This window comes from Portunus trituberculatus, chromosome 26, assembly GCF_017591435.1.
Source record: "Portunus trituberculatus isolate SZX2019 chromosome 26, ASM1759143v1, whole genome shotgun sequence".
In the NCBI taxonomy this organism is placed as follows: domain Eukaryota; kingdom Metazoa; phylum Arthropoda; class Malacostraca; order Decapoda; family Portunidae; genus Portunus; species Portunus trituberculatus.
Genome location: NC_059280.1, coordinates 4,900,297 through 4,920,480, shown reverse-complemented (window position 1 = coordinate 4,920,480; position 20,184 = coordinate 4,900,297). Strand labels below are relative to the sequence as shown.

Sequence of the window (20,184 nt, the reverse complement as noted above, 5' to 3'; positions counted from 1 at the left end):
TAGAGTTACAAATTTTGTTATAGGCCCAGTCGAACACAAAATCTTCACAGATAAGGCTGAGTATAGGAATGATGGCGACTGGTCTTAGATCATTCAGTGACTGTGGATTAGAAATTTTGGGGAGGGGGGTGACGTAGGATGTCTTCCAGTCATCGGGGCAGGAATGTTGAGAAAGGGAGGCGTTGATGATAGAGCAAAGGGGTGTGGCAAGTTCTGGGGCAAATTTTCTGTAAATTTTGATGGGAGGTCAGTGGGAGTGGTGGATCTGTTTAGTTTAAATTCAAGAAGCTTCCTGTAAACATCAACCTCCTGGACAAGGGGTGGAGGGGAGGAGGCAGGGAGGTAGGCTGGGAGAGTAGTAGAGTGAAGGGGAGGGAGTGTCTGACAGATCGCAGCGAAGTGACCGTTAATCTCTTCGGCCGCGTTGTCAGGTGAAAGGTGTGAAACACAGGGAAGAGAAGAGGCTTGCTTTTGTAAACCACACAAAGACTTAATCTTGTCGTACCACTGTCTGTTGTTAGTAAGCTTGAGATGGTGAATTTTGTCTGGGTAGTAGCTTGCCTTGGCTTTTTTAATTTCCCTGATAACTCTGTTCCTTAAACTCCTGTACTGGTCAGGGCTAGAGTGGAAAGCCCTGTCACGCTGACGAAGGAGTTGTTTGATGCAGGGCGTCATCCAAGGGGCATCAGATGGGTCCACTGTGATGTCCTTGGTGGGGAAGTAGTGGTGTGTGTGTGTGTGTGTGTGTGTGTGTGTGTGTGTGTGTGTGTGTGTGTGTGTGTGAAAGAGAGGTGTACTGAGGGTGGTATGAATCACTGCTGATCGTCACCGTAGAGCTGCATCTTCAGCATCCAGAGGTGCAGCGCCAGCATTATGTTCCTCATCGCTTCCTGGGTGTCTTTGCTCAGGTCTCTCTGGTCAGCCGAGCCAGACCACAACTTTTCCAAGTCCTCCTCTAGACACTGCACTATGATGGGCGCGCCGTCCCCAGGTTTGCGGCCCTCACAGTCCCCTCCAAAGTAGGCGGAGCTGTTTAGAGTTGCCAGGTGCTCTGGTGATTCCTCTGGGTTTGCACACATCAGTCTGAACACTTCCACCATCCATCTAGTGGGGTCCTCCTCCCGCCCCACCTCAAGCTGCCTGGCGGGTTCTTTGCCTCCCGCTCCCCTCTGCCTTACTAGGTCCTCCTTGCCTTTCGTCCTCAAGTGTCTGGCGTGGTCCCTCTCCTCACACCTTCTATGTTCTAGCCACAATAAGAATGCGTTCTTCAAGCAGAACCCACTCGGCACGGGGATGTTATACTCCCGTGTGTCAAACCAGGTGCAGAAGCTCTTCTTGTGTCGTGGCATCCAGCGCTCGGTCTTGAGGCGGGACAGGAGCACCTTTCCCATCAGCTGTGCCTGGCGCTCTGCCGGGTTCAATGTCTCCAGCACCATTGCCTCTGTCAAGGCAAAGCTGCAGCGCCATGTGGCGTCCGCGGCATTACTGAGCTGTATGGTGGTGGTGTCCGCGGGAGTGAGGAAGGGTCTGGGGATTTGTTCCGGCCACGGCACCTCCAGCACCGGCACCAAGTCCACGCCGACCAGCAGCAGAGGGTACTCTTGTCCCTGCCAGGCCAGGGCAAGCGCCACGCCTACCTGCGTGCTGGTCAGGCCCGGCGGCACCAGGCTCAGTCTTTTGTCCAACAGGGTATGGTCAGTGAGGCAGCGGTGCACCTCCTCGTACAGACTGGTCATGAAAATGTTCCCCTGAAGGTGTGGATTGTCAGTCTCTACAGATATCTCTAACCTACCCTTCAGCAGGGCTTCCGCCTCCTTTCTCTCACTAATATTTACTCACGCCATCCTCATGAATCACGATATTCACGTCAAACTCGTCAGGGGCGTACAACTTGGAGCCGTCCCGAGAGCTGCCCGCCAGCCTCAGGTCGCCGCGGTAGGTGGGATGCGCGGCTGACACCTTATCCATGATGGCTTTTAATTCTGTCATCACCACCTCATGTATTTGAAGGGCCTCGCCCCGTGACAAGTCAACAGCCACCCGCTGAGCCTCCTGCTTCAGCTTCCCTACCTCTATTTGCTTCATAAGTTTCCTCGTGACGCTTTTGGGATCGTGACGGTCAGACGGCGTTAGAGGCTTATGGCCATACTTTTCATAAAGGTGCAGGTACGCCTTAAATCCTCTCGTCACTTGCTCGGCGGTGGTGCTCGCGCGACAAAGAGGGTCCTGCACAGCTTGTCGGGCCAGAAAGTCAGCGGTGCTTGTGTGGCCAAACATGGCGGCCAGGTGTCGGGGCGTCTGACCGTAGTTGTCGCACTGTTGAATGTTGGCGCCAGCGCTCACTAGCAGCGCCACGCAACCATCCTGGCCGTGCGAGGCCGCCTCATGAAGGGCGGTGGTGCCGCATGCTTTGTCTAGCACCTCGTCCACTGGGCGACGACCCTCCCGCAGCAGCAGATGCGTCAGTTGCAGCAGACCTTTGCGTGCAGCCAGCAGCAGACAGGCGCGGCCATCACCTACAGAAACAGTCTTACCATCGCCCTTCTTGTGGAGGTTAAAAAGAATCCTCTGTACATCCAGTGCTGTCCGTGCCGCCGCCTTCTCACGATCTGCTTTCTGGCGAAGCTCAAGATCCTTCACCTTTTCCCTCTCCTTCTCGAACAGCCTCTGTGAGACGAGAGAGAGAGAGAGAGAGAGAGAGAGAGAGAGAGAGAGAGAGAGAGAGAGAGAGAGAGGGAGGGAGGGGTGTCATTGACTGTAGCTGGTAGTTTGCTGGCTCAGAACTCAGAGTGAGCGGTGTCTTAGGAATAACAGAGATCATTCCCAAGCCACACACTGGGACAGCGAGGCCACAGTTCCTCGTGCTGCATCCCGAAGTGCTGTATTGTGCTGCACTACTTGCTGCTGGATAAGCACGGATACATAATGAAGAGCCACAATCATTCACCTCGCCGCGCCAGGGACTCCAATCCCAACATTCTCAGTGGTGAGCCGAGCAATGACATATGCGCGCGTATTCACACATATGTATGTGTGTGTGTGTGTGTGTGTGTGTGTGTGTGTGTGTGTGTGTGTGTGTGTGTGTGTGTGTGTGTGTGTGTGTGTGTGTGTGTGTGTGTGTGTGTGTGTGTGTGCGTGTGTGTGTGTGTGTGTGTTTCATTGTTTGATCTGCTGCAGTCTCTGACGAAACAGCCAGACGTTATCCTACGGAGCGAGCTCAGAGCTCATTATTTCCGATCTTCGGATAGGCCTGAGACCAGGCACACACCACACACCGGGACAACAAGGTCACAACTCCTTGATTTACATCCCGTACCTACTCACTGCTAGGTGAACAGGGGCTACTCGTGAAAGGAGACACACCCAAATATCTCCACCCGGCCAGAGAATCGAACCCCGGTCCTCTGGCTTGTGTAGCCAGCGCTCTAACCACTGAGCTACCGGGCGTGTGTGTGTGTGTGTGTGTGTGTGTGTGTGTATATATATATATATATATATATATATATATATATATATATATATATATATATATATATATATATATATATATATATATATATATATATATATATATATATATATATATATATATATATATATATATATATATATATATATATATATATATATATATATATATATATATATATATATATATATATATATATATATATATATATATATATATATATATATATATATATATATATATATATATATATAACTTAACTCATCTGTGCTGTCTATATCTCCCTTAACTCTTCTGACTAAAGTATTCTTCGAGTATCTAACCTCCAAAGTGGAACACATTCTCTCCCTCTACCCTTTTGCAAAGATTTGAATTCTTGGAGATTTCAATGTTCGCCATGTTACGGCCCGCCCGTAACATACTCCACTACCATCATCTCCTCCGCTTGTTACCTCGTTCGCCACCACTCCGCCTCCCCTTCCACGTCACCGTCTCGTGAACCTTCCACGCCACCGTCTCATGAACCCTACACGTCACCGTTTCATGAAGCCCCGCTACTGTCCCGAAGTTGGATTCACGCGGCCCCATTCGACTCAACCGGAAGTGTAAAGCCAGCTCTTGGCTTTCTGGAAGCCAGTTGAGGTACAGGCCTCAACCAGTGAACACAACGCCTCTTGGGTCTACCGTGGGATCAACCATCACCCAGCACTTCACCACTGCGACACGTCATAAGTATCACTTCCCCTCGTCCCGTGTTTTCCACATTGCCTCCATATAGGATTAGGATTATTGTTAGGTATTAAGTTGGGTTCTTTATTTTTTAATTTATTACTGTGTTATATGTATATGTGTATGTCATTTTCCTGTGTTTCATGTTATATATCTGTGTTTCATGTTTCATGTTATATCTATGTGTCAATTTCATTATGGGTTATTAAAATAGCTTTTTAAAGTGCCCCCTTTGCATTTCCTCACCAGTTGAACCTGCAGTGTTTTTTTTTTATTGTTATTGTTCACCGGCTCCCCGATGCCAATCTTACCAGTTTAACCGGTGAACGTAACAATTGGCGACCGTGACAGGACCATTATAACCCATGTTCAGTGTTCCATTTTTCCAGTGACTTTTTTTTCTGTGATTACTTGTGTTTCTGTGGTGTTGTGACTTTGATGTGTTTTTTTTTTCTGTGACTTACTCTGCGTGTGGTTTAAATTTACCTTTGTGCGATCAAGTGGCTCCTTTTGGGTTAAACGTGCTTCGTGACTTTCATTGGTATCGCATAGCAGTGGTAGAGCAGGAAACCAGGTAGAAAGGCGTGTTCACCGATAGCACTTATCTCTATATTTTGCACATAGGCAGGTGTGTAATAAGTGTTATCCAAGTGTTGGGATCATCATATGTTCATGCGAACCCTCAATCCCTCACTTCGCGGATCATTTTTCTCGCTAGTTAGAATCGGCCATTTTAACTAGTCTCTCAGACTAATCCGCCTCCTTATCAATAACAAGTCTCAGTACATTCGCTCCTCACTCTCAAGTCTCGTAACTAGAGTAATCCGGATCCCTCTTAATGCCGTAACTCTCTAGTTTACCCCTCATTAGTGATTGTACTCATAAGTGTTTACTTAAGTATAATCTAGGTAATTTCCAAGGTTGCCTTTATTATCACTCTGCCAAGTTCCTCACTTAAGTAATTCGCTTATCATTTTTTTTTTTTTTGTGGTTTAACATCTATTTAATATGGCTTCCGCTCAGTTTAACGTTGAAGATTTTTGTGCCGACCCTTCTCTGGAACAACTTAAAGATGCTAATATAAAGAAGGACCAATGGAAGACCATCGCTAAACATTTTGATGTTCCCATCACGTCTCAGATGACTAAAGAGGTCATTAAGAATGTAGTTGTTGAACATCTAGTGCAAGAAGGTCAGTTGCTAGGAAATGCCATAGAAGAGTTAACTCCCATGTCAGCCTCTACGAGGACTATAATACACAGTCCCCAGGAAGAACAGGATAAGAGTAGGATAAGTCAATGGGAAATTGAGAAGCTTAAACTAGAATACCGGATGCATGAAAACAAATGCAACTACAGGCAGAAAAGAAGGAAAGAAATGCAATTACAGGCAGAAAAAAAGAAAGAAATGCAACTACAGGCAGAAAAGAAGAGAAATGCAACTACAGAGAGAAAAAAAACAAATGCAACTACAGGCAGAAAAAGAAGAGAATTTCAGTTACAACTTAAAAGGCAGGAGAAAGAGTTAGAAATTCAGGAGTTAGCCCTACGAAATGACGCTAAGTTTAGAGGGAAGAAATAGATATAAAGAAACAGTTAGCAAGCTTTAATCCTGCTACAGCTGCTCCGCTAGTTCCCCCTTTTGATGAATCTGATGTTGACGGGTCATTTCGCGCTTTTGAGAGCATTGCTAATAGGAATAAATGGCCCAAGGATCAGTGGGTGTCTCTCCTTGTCCCTAAGCTAGTAGGAAAAGCTTATAGGGTATACAACGGCCTTAGTGATGAGGTAGAATATGAAGAGATCAAAGGTAACATTCTAGACGCCTACTCTATCACTTCTGATGGATACAGACAACAGTTTCGAAAGTATGTGAAACCAGAGTCTCACACCTATGTTGAATTTGCTAGTGAGAAACTAAGACAATTTAAGAAATGGTTAGCCGCCCTTAACATTACCACCTTTTCGGAGTTGCTCAATCTAATGGTCCTGGAAGAATGGAAGAACAAGTTACCTTTAATATTCTGAGGCATGTGGAAGAACGGGAGAGAGTGATCTTATGTCTGCCGCTAAAGTGGCTGATGCGTTTGCTTTGTTGATGGGATCCCTGGGTAGTAGAGGTCGTGGTTCACTATCTAATGTTAGGTCCTCCTTTGGGGAAGGTTTTGGGGCGCGGGTGGTAAGCCGACCGGATTCTCGCCAAATGCATATAATTCCCCCTGGTGTACATACTGTAAGAAACCAGGACACACGATCCAGAAATGTAGACACCCAAATTGCAAGGCCTCTCAACGTCAACTTTCTTTTGTGGCCCCTAAACCTAACACATTTGAGAACAAGAAACCAGTGGCCCTAGCTAACCCTGTCAACTCTCCTCTAGAACTTTATGACTCGTACATGTATCAAGGTAAAGTGTCCCTGACTGATGGTAAAGACAAGGCAATAAATGTCAAGGTTCTGCGTGATACAGGTGCTGCCCAATCCATCTTAAGGGAAGATGTCATCCCTAACATCAAACAGGCTTTCACTGGGAGAAGGTGATCCTTACAGGTCTCGAATCACAGCTCTCCTATCCCTTGGCTAATATTAGCTTACAGTGCCCGTTCATTTCAGGAGAGGTTGTGGTAGCCATTAAACCTGGTGAACTGCCAGTACCGGGGTACATCTTGTACTGGGTAATGATCTTGCGGGTAACTTGGCTGTTCCAAACTTAATTGTTCTTGATTCTCCCTTAACAGAAAGTCCCACTAAGACCCTGGACGAAACATCCCCTCACTTCTTCCCAGTGTGTGCAGTCACCAGGTCTCAGTCCAAGTCCCCTGCCCTTTCACCACCTCCTCCACCAATGATTGCCTCTACTGACAACTTGTACAATAACATCATTTCAAAGGAGAATTTGATTAATGCTCAGGAACAGGATCTCACTTTGGCTAAGATCAGACATGTTGCCAGTGAGACAAAGGATATGTCTAAATTGCCTTGTTTTTATTATCAGGAAGGAGTCCTGATGCGTGCCTACAGACCTCCTGAACTGAAACAACTAGACACCTGGTCAGAAACACATCAAGTTGTCATCCCCTTGTCTGTAAGACCAGCCATTATAGAACTAGCTCATGATGGATTGTCAGATCATCTAGGCATCCAAAAAAAAGACAACATTTTTTTTGGCCAGGAATGAAAAAGGATGTGTCACACTATGTAAAACATGTCACATATGTCAAATTGTGGGTAAGCCTAACGAACGCCTTGTGCCAGCTCCTCTGACGCCTATTCCAGTTCAGACGGAGTCCTTCAAAAAGATCGTTCTAGACTGCGTAGGGCCCTTACCCAAAACCAAACTAGGGAATCAGTATTTGTTAACCCTCATGGATCCCACTACCAGGTACCCTGAAGCATTCCCTCTTAAGAACATCACATCAAAGACCATTGTAAAACATCTAATACATTTTTTCACCTCGGTAGGAATTCCAAAACAAATTCAGTCTGACAAGGGTAGCAATTTCACTAGCAATTTTTTCCAACAGATAGTGAATGAGCTAAACATCGACCATGTTACCTCCTCGGCTTACCACCCCAATCCCAAGGCTGTCTGGAGCGGTTTCACCAAACATTAAAATCCATGATGAAGAAGTATTGCTTGGAGCATCAAGGAGACTGGGATGAATGTATCTGTGGGAATTTGTTCCACAGTGATAATTCTCAATGATTTATACTGGTGTATGTACATACTTTATTTGCTTTTGGGTTAGAAGTATATGGTTTGGGTTAATTAACAGGATTTCGGTTACGTAACAAATTAAAATATTTATACGAAACAAGGTATAAAATAATCATAATATTACTAGTTGAATCAGTTAAAACCACGAAGTCACTGATTCGGTTCAGTGAGCAACAGTTTTAGATTAGGTTCGTATTCAGGCTCACCTGGTTCAGGATTCGAGAAAACCTTCACGGCAGCCAGGAAAGGTCATTGGTTGTTGCCGGACCCTCAGTGTGTCGAACATTACAAGAATTATAGCAAGAAATAAGGCAAGACGGGAGAAACAAGAACTTCCATACTTACCCACAAGTCACACCAACATACAAGTGGGCGAACAAGAGCTTCGCTTACCTAAGTTAAGTGCCCGTAGTTTTACCCTGGCCAGAGGTAGGATAGGGTAACACTTAGGTCCGTTACGACTTGACGAACCAACAATTAAAGTAAGTTTGAACTCTTGTACTAGTGTTACATTTGTTACAGGTGGAAATACAAACTACAAATAAGTTACACTGTCTCATTCCCTGTTTACAGTGAGTTCAAGCGACGTAACAGAGTGGACACCCTCTACGCATTCCCAACGCGAAGATGGTGTTCCAGGCCCAAAGTCACTAGGTGTGAATTTTAGTCAAACAAGGCGACTGGGAGTGTGAAAATTTCCACAGTATCTCTTTTCTTCTCTTCGCTTTAAGAGAATCTCCTCAAGATTCTTTAGGTTACTCCCCTTTTGAATTACTCTATGGTAGACAGATCAGGGGGCCTCTCAAAATATTAAAGGATCAATGGTTTACTCAAAATACTCCTTCAAGCCCCAGTGTGTCTGACTACATCAGTAACCTTAAGAATAAAATCAGTGAAGTCAGATCTTTTGCCAAATCAAACTTCCTCAAATCTCAAACTAAAATGCAACAGAATTCTCTTCCCAAATCTGTCATGAGAAGTTTCAAACCAGGAGACAAGGTTTTACTTTTTCTCCCATGAACTGTAAGTTCATGAGACCTTATGTTGTGGCTCAAAAACTAAGTTAATTAAATTATGTGGTCCACACTCCTGACCGTCGTAAGGATTCCCAACTAGTTCATATTAATCTAATGAAACCTTACCACTCCAGAGAACCAGAGGACGACTTGTCTCGCACTTTACCTGTATGTTTGGTAGGGAAGGAGTCTGGTCCTGTGCCCCCGAGGAAGAGTCTGACATCGAATTCCTCTTCTCGTCACCTAAAGGACGCCCCTTAAACAGCCAAATCATGTCCAACCTTGATGAGGTGTTTCTTTCCTTAACACCTTCACAACGTCTGATCTTAAAAAGTTATTGCTAGACTTTTCAGAAATGACAGGTGACCTTCCAGGACTTTGTAATACTATCCAACATGACATAACATTAATATCTAATGACATCAAGCCTATAAGACAACCAGCCTATCGCATTTCACCCATTAAAAGAGACTTGATGAAAAAAGAGGTAGACTATCTGCTCTGTCATCACCTTGCAGAACCTAGTATATCTCCCTGGGCTTCTCCATGCCTGTTAACATCTAAGCCAGATGGTAGTAGTCGATTTTGCACCGACTACAGGAAATTAAATAAAGTGACGGTGCCAGACTCCTACCCATTGCCCTTGATAGAGGACCTTATAGATAGTATAGGAGTAGCCAAATTTGTAACCACTATAGACTTACTTAAAGGTTACTACCAGATTCCCTCTCGGACGAGGCCCGAATAATATCCGCCTTCATCACCCCCTTCGGACTATACCAATACACAGTGATGCCCTTCGGCTTGTCTAATGCTCCCGCCACCTTCCAGAGAGCTATAAATTACATCACCCAGGACTTGGAGGGAACATCTGCCTATCTGGACGACCTGGTGGTGACTGCGGACGACTAGGTGACACATCTGACCCGTCTTCGGAGGCTGATGGGTCGGTTGCAGGAAGCCGGGCTTACAATCAACCTGGCTAAGTCCACCTTCGGGAAGTCTACGGTGGTCTACCTGGGACATGTGGTGGGGAACGGCAAGGTACGCCCTAAGAGAGCTAACGTGGAGGCCATCCTTGGCTTCCCTGTCCCTCTCACCAGGAAAGCTCTCATGAGGTTCTTGGGGATGGCTGGTTTCTACAGAAGATTCTGTAGGAACTTCTCCACCCTGGCCGCCACCCTGACAGACCTTATCAGCACTTCTGTCCCCTTCCACTGGACCCCGACCTGTGACCAAGCCTTCCAACACCTCAAGGCGTTCTCCTCGGAACCAGTGGTCTGGACGCCAGATCACTCCCGCCCCTTCCATCTACAAGTGGACGCGAGTGGAGTTGGAGTGGGTGCTGTCCTACTACAAACGGACCCCACAAGCGGCATCCTCCATCCCATCGCCTATCACTCCGCCAAGCTGAAGAAACATCAACTCAACTACTCCACCATCGAGAAGGAGGCTCTGGCACTCGTCCTGGCGCTCCAACGTTTTGAGTGCTACCTTCATCCTGGTCCTCAAACTACGAAGGTCTTCACCGATCACAATCCTCTGGCCTTCCTTCACGCCATGAAGAACCGAAACCAACGCATTCTTAGGTGGGCCTTGTTAACTCAACCCTTCAACTTGAAGTCCACCATATCAAGGGGTGGACAACATCATCGCCGACGCCTTATCAAGATCTCCGTCTCACCTCCTTCATGAGCCCATTACGGAGGTCTTAGGGGAGGAAATGTTACGGCCCGCCCGTAACATACCCACTACCATCACCTCCTCCGCTTGTTACCTCGTTCGCCACCTCTCCGCCTCCCTTCCACGTCACCGTCTCGTGAACCTTCCACGCCACCGTTTCATAAACCCTCCACGTCACCGTTTCATGAAGTCCCACTACTGTCCCGAAGTTGGATTCACGCGGCCCCATTCGACTCAACCGGAAGTGTTAAGCCAGCTCTTGGCTTTCTGGAAGCCAGTTGAGGTCCAGGCCTCAACCAGTGAACACAACGCCTCTTGGGTCTACCGTGGGATCAACCATCACCCAGCATTTCACCACTGCGACACCGCATAAGTATCACTTCCCCTCGTCCGTGTTTTCCACATTGCCTCCATATAGGATTAGGATTATTGTTAGGTATTAAGTTGGGTTCTTTATTGTTGTATTTATTACTGTGTTATATGTATATGTGTATGTCATTTTCCTGTGTTTCATGTTATATATCTGTGTTTCATGTTTCATGTTATATCTATGTGTGTCAGTTTCATTATGGGTTATTAAAATAGCTTTTTAAAGTTCCCCCTTTTGCATTTCCTCACCAGTTGAACATGCAGTGTTTTTTTTATTGTTATTGTTCACCGGCTCCCCGATGCCAATCTTACCAGTTTAACCGGTGAACGTAACAACCACCAGCTTTGGCTTTCCTCTCCCTTCACTTACCATCCTAGTGAACTAGCCTTCAACTTTGCTATCCTCCATGACCTAGAGCAACTGGTGCAACATCCTACTCATATTCTTGACCGTCTTCGAGACACACCCAACATTCTTGATATCTTCCTCACCTTTTATCCTTCAGCTTTTCCTGTCACCTTTTCATTTCCGTTGGGTTCCTCTGTTCACAATCTCATTTCTGTATCTTGTCCTATTTCTCCAATCTCTCATCACGATCCCCCAATGCTCAGATGTCTTTGGCGTTTTAGCTTTGCCAGTTGGGGGACCTGAGGAGGTTTTATGATAATTTTCCCTGGAATGATTACTGCTTCTGTGTCAGAGACTTTGTGCTAAACGCAAAACAGAGATGATAGTGTCTGGCATGGAGGCGTACATTCCTTATTCTTTTTCTCAACCTAAACCTTATAAACCTTGGTATAACACAGTTTGTTCTCGTGCTATACATGATAGAGAGGTTGTCCACAAAAAGTACTTCAGCCTTCAATCTCATGAATCTGATGCACTTTATATTTCTGCCTGAAGTCATGCCAAGTCTGTTTTACAACTTGCCAAACACTCCTTCATAAATTCAAAAATGTCAAAATCTTTCAAACACAAACTCCATTTGAGACTTCTGGCATCTAGCCAAAAACATCTCCAATAACTTCACTTCTTCATCTTTCCCTCCTTTATTTCATCCTGATGGCACCACTGCCATCTCTCCTTTCTTTAAAGCTGAACTCATCTCTCAAACCTTTGCACACAACTCCACCTTGGATGCTTCAGCGATTGTCCTTCCCTCTCCTCCTCTCTCTAACTATTTCATGTCTACAATTAAAATTCTTGGTAATGATATTTTCCATGCCCTCGCTCGCTCGGAAAGCTTATGGACTTGATGTGGTGCCTCCTATTATTCTCAAAAACTGTGCTTCCCTGTTTGTTCCTTGCATGGAAAACTCTTTCATCTTTGTCTATCGACTTCTACCTTTCCTTCTTGTTGGAAGTTTACCTACATTCATTCAGCCTGTTCCTAAAAGGATGACCATTCTAATCCCTCAAACTAAAGTCCTATAGCTTTAACCTCTTGCTTCTCTAAAGTTTTTTAATCTATCCTGAATAGGAAGATTCTTAAATATCTGTCACTTCCATTCTTTTACGGTTTCTATCCTTCTCTCTGCAACTTTATCTCAAGTTTCTTTTCCGACCGTTCTATTGCTGCTGTGGTAGACGGCCACTATTCTTCTCCTAAATATATTATTAGTAGTGTTCCTCAGGGTTCTGTCCTGTCACCCACTATCTTTCTATTATTCATTAATGACCTTCTTAACCAAACTTCTTGCCCTGTCCACTCATACGCTGATGATACCACCCTACATCTTTCTACGTCCTTTCAGAGACGACCAACTCTTCAGGAAGTCAATAGATCACGCAGGGACGCCACAAAACGCCTGACTTCTGATCTTTCTAAGATTACCGAATGGGGCAGAGAAAATCTAGTAATTTTCAATGCCTCAAAAACTCAAATCTATCAACTCGACATAACATTCCAGACAACTATTTCCCCCTTCTTCAATGACACTCAACTGTCTCCCTCTTCTACACCGAATATCCTCGGTCTGTCCTTTGCTCATAATCTTAACTGGAAACTTCACATCTCATCTCTTACTAAAACAGCTTCTTTGAAGTTAGGCGTTCTGAGGCGTCTCCGCCAGTTTTTCTTGCCTCTCTAAACGCTAACTATGTACAGTGGCTTTATCCTTCTCTGTATGGAGTACTCTTCGCATGTTTGGGGGAGTTCCAGTCACACAGTTTTACAAGATAGGGTGGAATAAAAAGCTCATCAATTCCCTCCTCTGACTGTCTGTGTTCTGCCTCTTTTTTTACCGCCGAAATGTTGCATCTCTTTCTATTCTTTATCGCTAGTTTCGTGCCAACTGTTCTACTGATCTTGGTAACTGTTAGCATGCCTCCCTTCCTCCCTTCCTCCTCCGGCCTCGCTGCACGAGGCTCTCTTCTTCCTCCCACCCCTATTCTGTTTAACTCTCTATCGCAAGAATTAACCAGTACTCTGAATCTTTCATACCTTTCACTGGTAAACTTTGGAACTTCCTTTCTGCTTTTGTGATTCAGTCTGCCTACGACTTGACTTCTTTTAAGAGAGAGTTCTCAAGATATTTGCTCCCTAATTTTGGCTATCTCTTATTTTAAAGAACTAGCAATTAGTGGGTCTTTTTCAACATTGGTTTGCCTTTGGGTGGACTTCTACATAAATAAGGAATAAAAAGATTTATATATAAATAAATATATATATATATATATATATATATATATATATATATATATATATATATATATATATATATATATATATAAGGGAGAGAGAGGGAGAAAGAGAGGGAGAGAGAGGGAAAAAAAGAGAGACAGAGAAGGGTGGAGGGAGGTTGAGAGACAGCCAGCCTCACCTGCTCCAGCTGCTTTCGCCGTTCCTCGTGTGTCATGATATGGAGGGGAAGGCGACCGCCAGAGTCCGGCACGTACGGGCAGGCCCCGAGGTCCCTGACTAGCAGTTCGGCCATGCCCTGGTGGCCGGCTTCCAGAGCGGCGTGCAGGGCACTGCGACCGGGGGTTGGGCTAAAAAAAGTCCATGCTCCTGCACTGTGTAGGAATGATGCAGTCAGTGGGCAATTGGCGGCAGCGGCCTTTGCCAGCAGGTCGCTGAGAGCTGCTCGTTCAATGTCCTCGCCCACTCGCCAGGCAGCTTGCCACGGAGTATCACCCTCGATTTCTTCCAGCAGTTTGCTGATATTCTTCACAAGGACATCACTCATCTTTGCAAGTTGACGCTGCTCCGCACGTAGCCGGCAACAGTAAACCTGCGAGATAGGGAGGGTTGGGACATCAGGCAGGGCAGGCACACACGCCTGCACGCCTGGAATAGAAGCCTCGCCTGGGAAGAAGCGTTGGGAGGAGGAGGAGCAGGAGTATTGTCCCTCCCTCTTCTTCTCCCTCTGGCTATTGTATATCTTCAATTAAAGTTATTCGTAATGCTGCTTTCCATGCCTCGCTGGCCTAAACCCTTGCAAACTTTATGGACCTGATGGCGTCCCTTCTATCGTCCTCAAAAAACTGTGCTTCCGTGCTTACACCTTACCTGGCCAAACTCTTTTAACTATGTCTATCGACTTCTACATTTCCTTCCTGCTATAAAGGTTTAAACTTGAAAATTCAAATTTAGGAGAGAAATGGGAAGAACCTGGTTTTCAAACACAGTGGTTGATGAGTGGAACGGTCTCAGTGGTCATGTAGACAGGGCTGATTCAATAGGTAGCTTTAAAAGAAGATTAGATTAATTCATGGATGGAAATGATAGATGGTATTAGATCTTTTCCTAACCTCCAACCCTTCTGCTTACTCTGTTAAACTTTCCTCTCCGTTGGGCTCCTCCGACCACAATCTAATTTCCGTTACCAGTTCTATCACTCCAGTGCAGCCTCAGGACCCGCCTAAGCGGAGGTGCTTCTGGCATTTTAACTCTGCTAAGTGGGAGGAACTAAGGCAGTACTATTCTGATTTCCCTTGGGATGATTATTGTTTTCATGTCAGAGATCCTTCTCTTTGTGCCGAGCGCATAACAGAGGTGATTATCTCTGGCATGGAGCTATACATTCCTCATACTTTCTCTAACCCTAAAGCTAAAAAGCCTTGGTTTAACTCTGCTTGTTCTCGTGCTGTCAATGATAGAGAGGCGGCTCACAAACGGTTCCGTAGCCATCCAACTGCTGAAACTCATGCCCTATATATTTCTGCCCGTAATCATGCCAAATCTATTCTCCAACTTACTAAAACTCTTTCATCAATAGAAAATGTCAAAGTCTTTCCAATTCTAACTCCTCTCGAGATTTCTGGCATCTAGCCAATAATATCTCTAACAACTTTACTTCTTCGTCTTTCCTCCTTTACTTCATCCAGATGGCTCTACAGCTGTCTCTTCTTTTCTAAAGCTGAACTCTTCGCTCAAACCTTTGCTACCAACTCAACTTTGGATGATTCTGGGCATATTCCTCCTACTCCTCCACCCTCTGACTACTTCATCCCTAAAATTAAAATTCTTTATAAAGACGTTTTCCTGGCCCTCTCTGGCCTTGATTCTCGGAAGGCTTACGGTCCGGATGGAGTCCCTCCTGTTGTTCTCAAAACTGTGCTTCCGAACTCGCTCACTGCCTGGTCAAACTCTTTCATCTGTGTCTCTCTACTTCTATTTATCCTTCTTGCTGGAAGTTTGCTCACATTCAACCTGTCCCTAAAAAGGTGACCACTCCAATCCTTCTAACTACCGCCCTATAGCTTTGATTTCCTGCCTTTCTAAAGCCTTTGAGTCTATCCTTAATAGGAAGATAATGAGGCATCTATCAGCTCACAACCTTCTCTCTGATTGCCAGTATGGTTTCCGTAAAGGCAGATCTACTGGTGATCTTCTTACTTTCCTAACTGAATCTTGGTCATCCTCTTTTAGGGACTTCGGTGAAACCTTTGCTGTCGGCCTTGACATATCGAAAGCCTTCGATAGAGTCTGGCACAAATCTTTAATTTCTAAACTACCCTCCTACGGATTCTATCCTTCTCTCTGTACCTTCATCTCCAGTTTCCTTTCCGATCGTTCTATTGCTGCTGTAGTAGACGGTCACTGTTCTTCCCTAAAACTATCAACAGTGGTGTTCCACAGGGTTCTGTCCTATCACCCACTCTCTTTCTATTATTCATCAATGATCTCCTAAATCTGACTCAATGCCCTATCCACTCCTATGCTGATGATACCACCTGCATTATTCAACAGCGTTCAACAGACGCCCAACCCAACAACAATTAAATGACTCAAGGCGAGATGCTATAGGACGCCTAACTTCTGATCTTTCACTTGTTTCTGATTGGGGCAGAGAAAACCTGGTTTTGTTCAATGCCTCAAAACTCAATTTCTACAACTATCTACTCGACATAACCTTCCAGACAACTATCCTCTCTTCTTCAATAACACTCAACTTCCCTCTCCTCTACATTAAACACACTCGGTCTATCCTTCACTAAAAATCTAAACTGGAAATTTCACATCTCTACTCTTGCTAAATCAGCTTCCAAGAAGTTAGGTGTCCTATGGCGTCTTCGTCCATTTTCTCTCCCTCCCAGCTGCTTGCTCTGTACAAGGGCCTTATCCGCCCGTGTATGGAGTATGGCTCTCATGTCTGGGGGATCCACACACAGCTTTACTAAACAAGGTGGAATCTAAAGCTTTTCGTCTTATCAACTCTTCTCCTCTAACTGACTGTCTTGATTCTTTAAGTCACCGCCGCAATGTTGCATCTTTATCTGTCTTCTACCGCTGTTTTCATGCTGTCTGCTCTTCTGAACTTGCTAACTGCATGCCTTCCCCTCCTGCGGCCTCGCTGCACAAGACTCTCTACTTCTTCTCATCCCTATTCTGTCCATCTTCCTAATGCAAGAGTTAACCAGTATCTTCACTCCTTCATTCCCTACACTGGTAAACTCTGGAACTCTCTACCTGTGTCTGTATTTCCACCTGCCTATGACTTAAACTCTTTCAAAAGAGGAGTGTCAAGACACCTCTTACGTTAACTGGACCCTCCTTTTAGATTTTTTTGTTTTTTCTCTTTCTACTTTCCTCTTAACAGGGCCTGGCAACCAGCGGGATTTTTTTTTTTTCCAACACTTTGTTTTCCCTTGGCCAGTGCCCTTGTAATGTATAAAAAAAGATGGTAGCTTTAAACACACAGAGACTGCCACGCGTAGGTCTGGCGGCCTCTTGCAGCTTCCCTCTTTACTTATGTTCTTACGTACAACTAACACACCCACATCTCATCCAAGCCTTTCCAACACTCTCCACGCTGCAAAAGGAGCCGCCGCTGACACTCGGCGCCAGTGTGGGGCACCACTACATTATGTGGCAGTGCTGGATACAGGCAAAGTAGGGTACTAATACTCACGGTGGTGAGGGAGGCCAGCACCTGCGGGGTCACGTTGGGGCTCTGCCAGGCCTCTTGCAGCAGGCTGGCAGAGAGTGAGGCACCGCTCGCCAGCAGCAGGCTGACGGTACGTGAACGGTCGGTGGTGACAGCCAGTCTGAGGGCAGAGCTACCAACCCAGGGCTCAAGGGGAGCGCCCCTACACAGGAGGAAGGACACCTCCTGCACGTGATCCCCGCGACTGACTGTTGATAGCAGCTCCTCGTACAGCTGGTCGGAATGCGCCCCGCCCTGCCGGAGAGAGAAGGGAAGCCCTGGTGGTAATGGCATTGCAGGGATGGGCATACATGTATTGTATTCGTAATATAATATGATAGAGCAATTTGTTATTGTAATGGTGGCTGGCGCAGTGTTCAGAAAGTATCGCTCGGTGACAACTGAAGTATTCAGTATTGGCTGTGGCGACGTATTCCAGTGTGTGTGTGTGTGTGTGTGTGTGTGTGTGTGTGTGTGTGTGTGTGTGTTTGAGGGAGTCGGCGCCTTTCCCTTTTCTATCATCTGTCTTTGTGTTTAGGGAACACTCCGTGTCCTCCGCCCTTAAGGTGCATGCCAAATGAAAATGAATCGTGCAGGTTACAAAATGTCTGGCATTTGTCAAAAGAAACTATTAATGATGTGCCGTTCGTGGTGAAGCGGAGGGTGTTTGACGCGGCACTTATGTCCACGCCTCTGTATGGCTGTGAGTCGTGGTCAGGAGCTGACTTGGAACCCATCATTAGGTTATATAATTGGGATGATAAGCACCGTTGAATCAACTCCGATTGATGTGTGCTAACAGAGGCGGGATTCCCTTCCTTTCCCGACTTTTTTTATGCTTCGGCAGCACAAATTCTTCAAGAACATATCAGAAATTAATGGACTCCTTGATAACCCACTTATGTATGGTATAGAGATAATCACCCCTGGTAACACCACCAAGAGTACAACAATAAGGGGCTATATTAACTCAGCTATACCTTTTATGCATGCAGCACCTTATGCTGAGAGTGCATGAGTGTGTCGCTGCTCCTATTCGGTCGCGATACGCCGTGTACCGCACCTTGGCGCTCCGCAGTGTGTGTAGAGACCGCCACACCATCAATGGCCGCATTAGAATGTGAATCACTCGATCTGGTGTGTTTGAGCATAGCATGGCGATAGAGAGCGGGCGGTGGAACAAGTGAGGCAAGGTCCTTTGTCCATAGAGGACCGGCTCAGTGAGTGTGTGGAGCTGTATAGACTGAACGGCATGTGGTGGATCGGTTTGTCCCATTTCTATTGAAATTAGACACAACTTTTATCTGGATTGTATGGAGGACCTTTTTAATGGTAAACATGATACTGAATGTTGTAGAATAATCCACAAAATTTTGACAGTATGATTAAGTATTGAATTTATTATTATGTTTTTAGTTAATCCTTTGCAGTTCATATTTGCATTACTCTTTGGTGTTTTATGTAGTGTGGTACTTTGATCGCAATTTGCTTTGTCGATGATGTATTGGCCTAATGTTTGGTTTACGCAATTTAATGTCACTAGTCCCTTAGTTTTAATTAGTGAGTTTATGTTATTTTTAATCTCAATGAATGGACAACAACTCGTTTTATGTTTTAAAGTGCAGTTTTATTCTTTTTTTTTTTTCGTTTTATCCTCAGATTTTGTTTTATGATTTTATGTAAATCTGGAAACTATAGTTTATAAATAAACCTATCTCTATTTATCTGTGTGTGTGTGTGTGTGTGTGTGTGTGTGTGTGTGTGTGTGTGTGTGTGTGTGTGTTTCCTCTGTCAACTGTACTCCACATACACACAGACGCTTCTTTCTTTGCAGACAGACGACCGCGGCCACGCCTGTTCCACTTTCCTGTTTCAATACACAAACTATGCCTCGATATACGGAAGCGAGTGAAGACCATTCTAAACCGATCGTTCACCGTATAACGTTCCTTGTATATACCGTGAAGTGTATAGTCGGGATCCAAATGGCAGTACACTTCAGATCTTGAGCTAGCAGACGCTGTGATGCGCAACCTCTCATACACAATTTGCATTAAATCATTCATGTCCGCTACATTTGTATCTATGAACCTTCGAATAGCGCTGTTCAATGTTGTGTAACTTGTTGGAGCTATTTCAGTCGAAAAATCAAGGGATCATCTGTAAACTTGGACCTTTCTAATACAATTTTTCAGAAAAATTTGTTTATAATTCAGCAAGTCTGGTAACGGCGGGTATCCCACCTCGGCGTAACATACATCATTCGTGGGTAGATTTTTTTTACACCCAGAAGATGCTTAAGTGCCCAATTATAGAGTGTAGCAATACGCTTCAGGTCAGCTCCCACTCATGATTCGCAGCCATAAAGCAATGATGACACTAACGCCGCCACGAATTTCCTTCGTTTAACAATAAAAGATGTATCATTATTCTTTTTAACAAATTAAACAAATTTGAGTGCATGACATAACTTGTTTTTTTTTTTTTTTGCATGCAATTTCAAAGCGGACAAAGCAGACCCGTCACTTGTGCAAGAGCTGATAAATTATTCCCCCACCCGCAACGGCTCTGCCTCCTCCTGTGAACCACCATTAACAAACAACTTGTTCTTTGGTTCATTAATAATCATGCCATAATCACTGCTAAAGGTTGATAGAATCGTTACTTTATCTGTTTTGTCTTCCCTGGTTGTGGATAGCAACACTGTCATTCATTAATACTAGTGTATGAGGCCAGTCTATATAGGAACTACCCTTGAGCATCCTGATAAGCTCATTCATAACACAAGAAATAGGAGAGCCTTGAAGAACCCCCAGCGTGGCGGTCATA

General features: G+C 45.1%; 1 protein-coding gene across 1 annotated transcript; it reads right to left on the bottom strand.

Annotated features, from left to right (window-relative positions):
* Positions 1-684: 684 nt before the first annotated feature.
* Positions 685-19,421, bottom strand: LOC123509278. The gene is made up of 6 exons (XM_045263478.1): positions 19,293-19,421; positions 18,354-18,551; positions 17,341-17,610; positions 13,807-14,217; positions 1,840-2,667; positions 685-1,769 (listed from the first exon to the last, which is right to left on the bottom strand). Exons 1-6 carry the CDS (start codon positions 19,419-19,421, stop codon positions 813-815), a joined length of 2,793 nt encoding a protein of 930 aa, XP_045119413.1. The 3' UTR covers positions 685-812.
* Between the last annotated feature and the right edge of the window lie 763 nt (positions 19,422-20,184).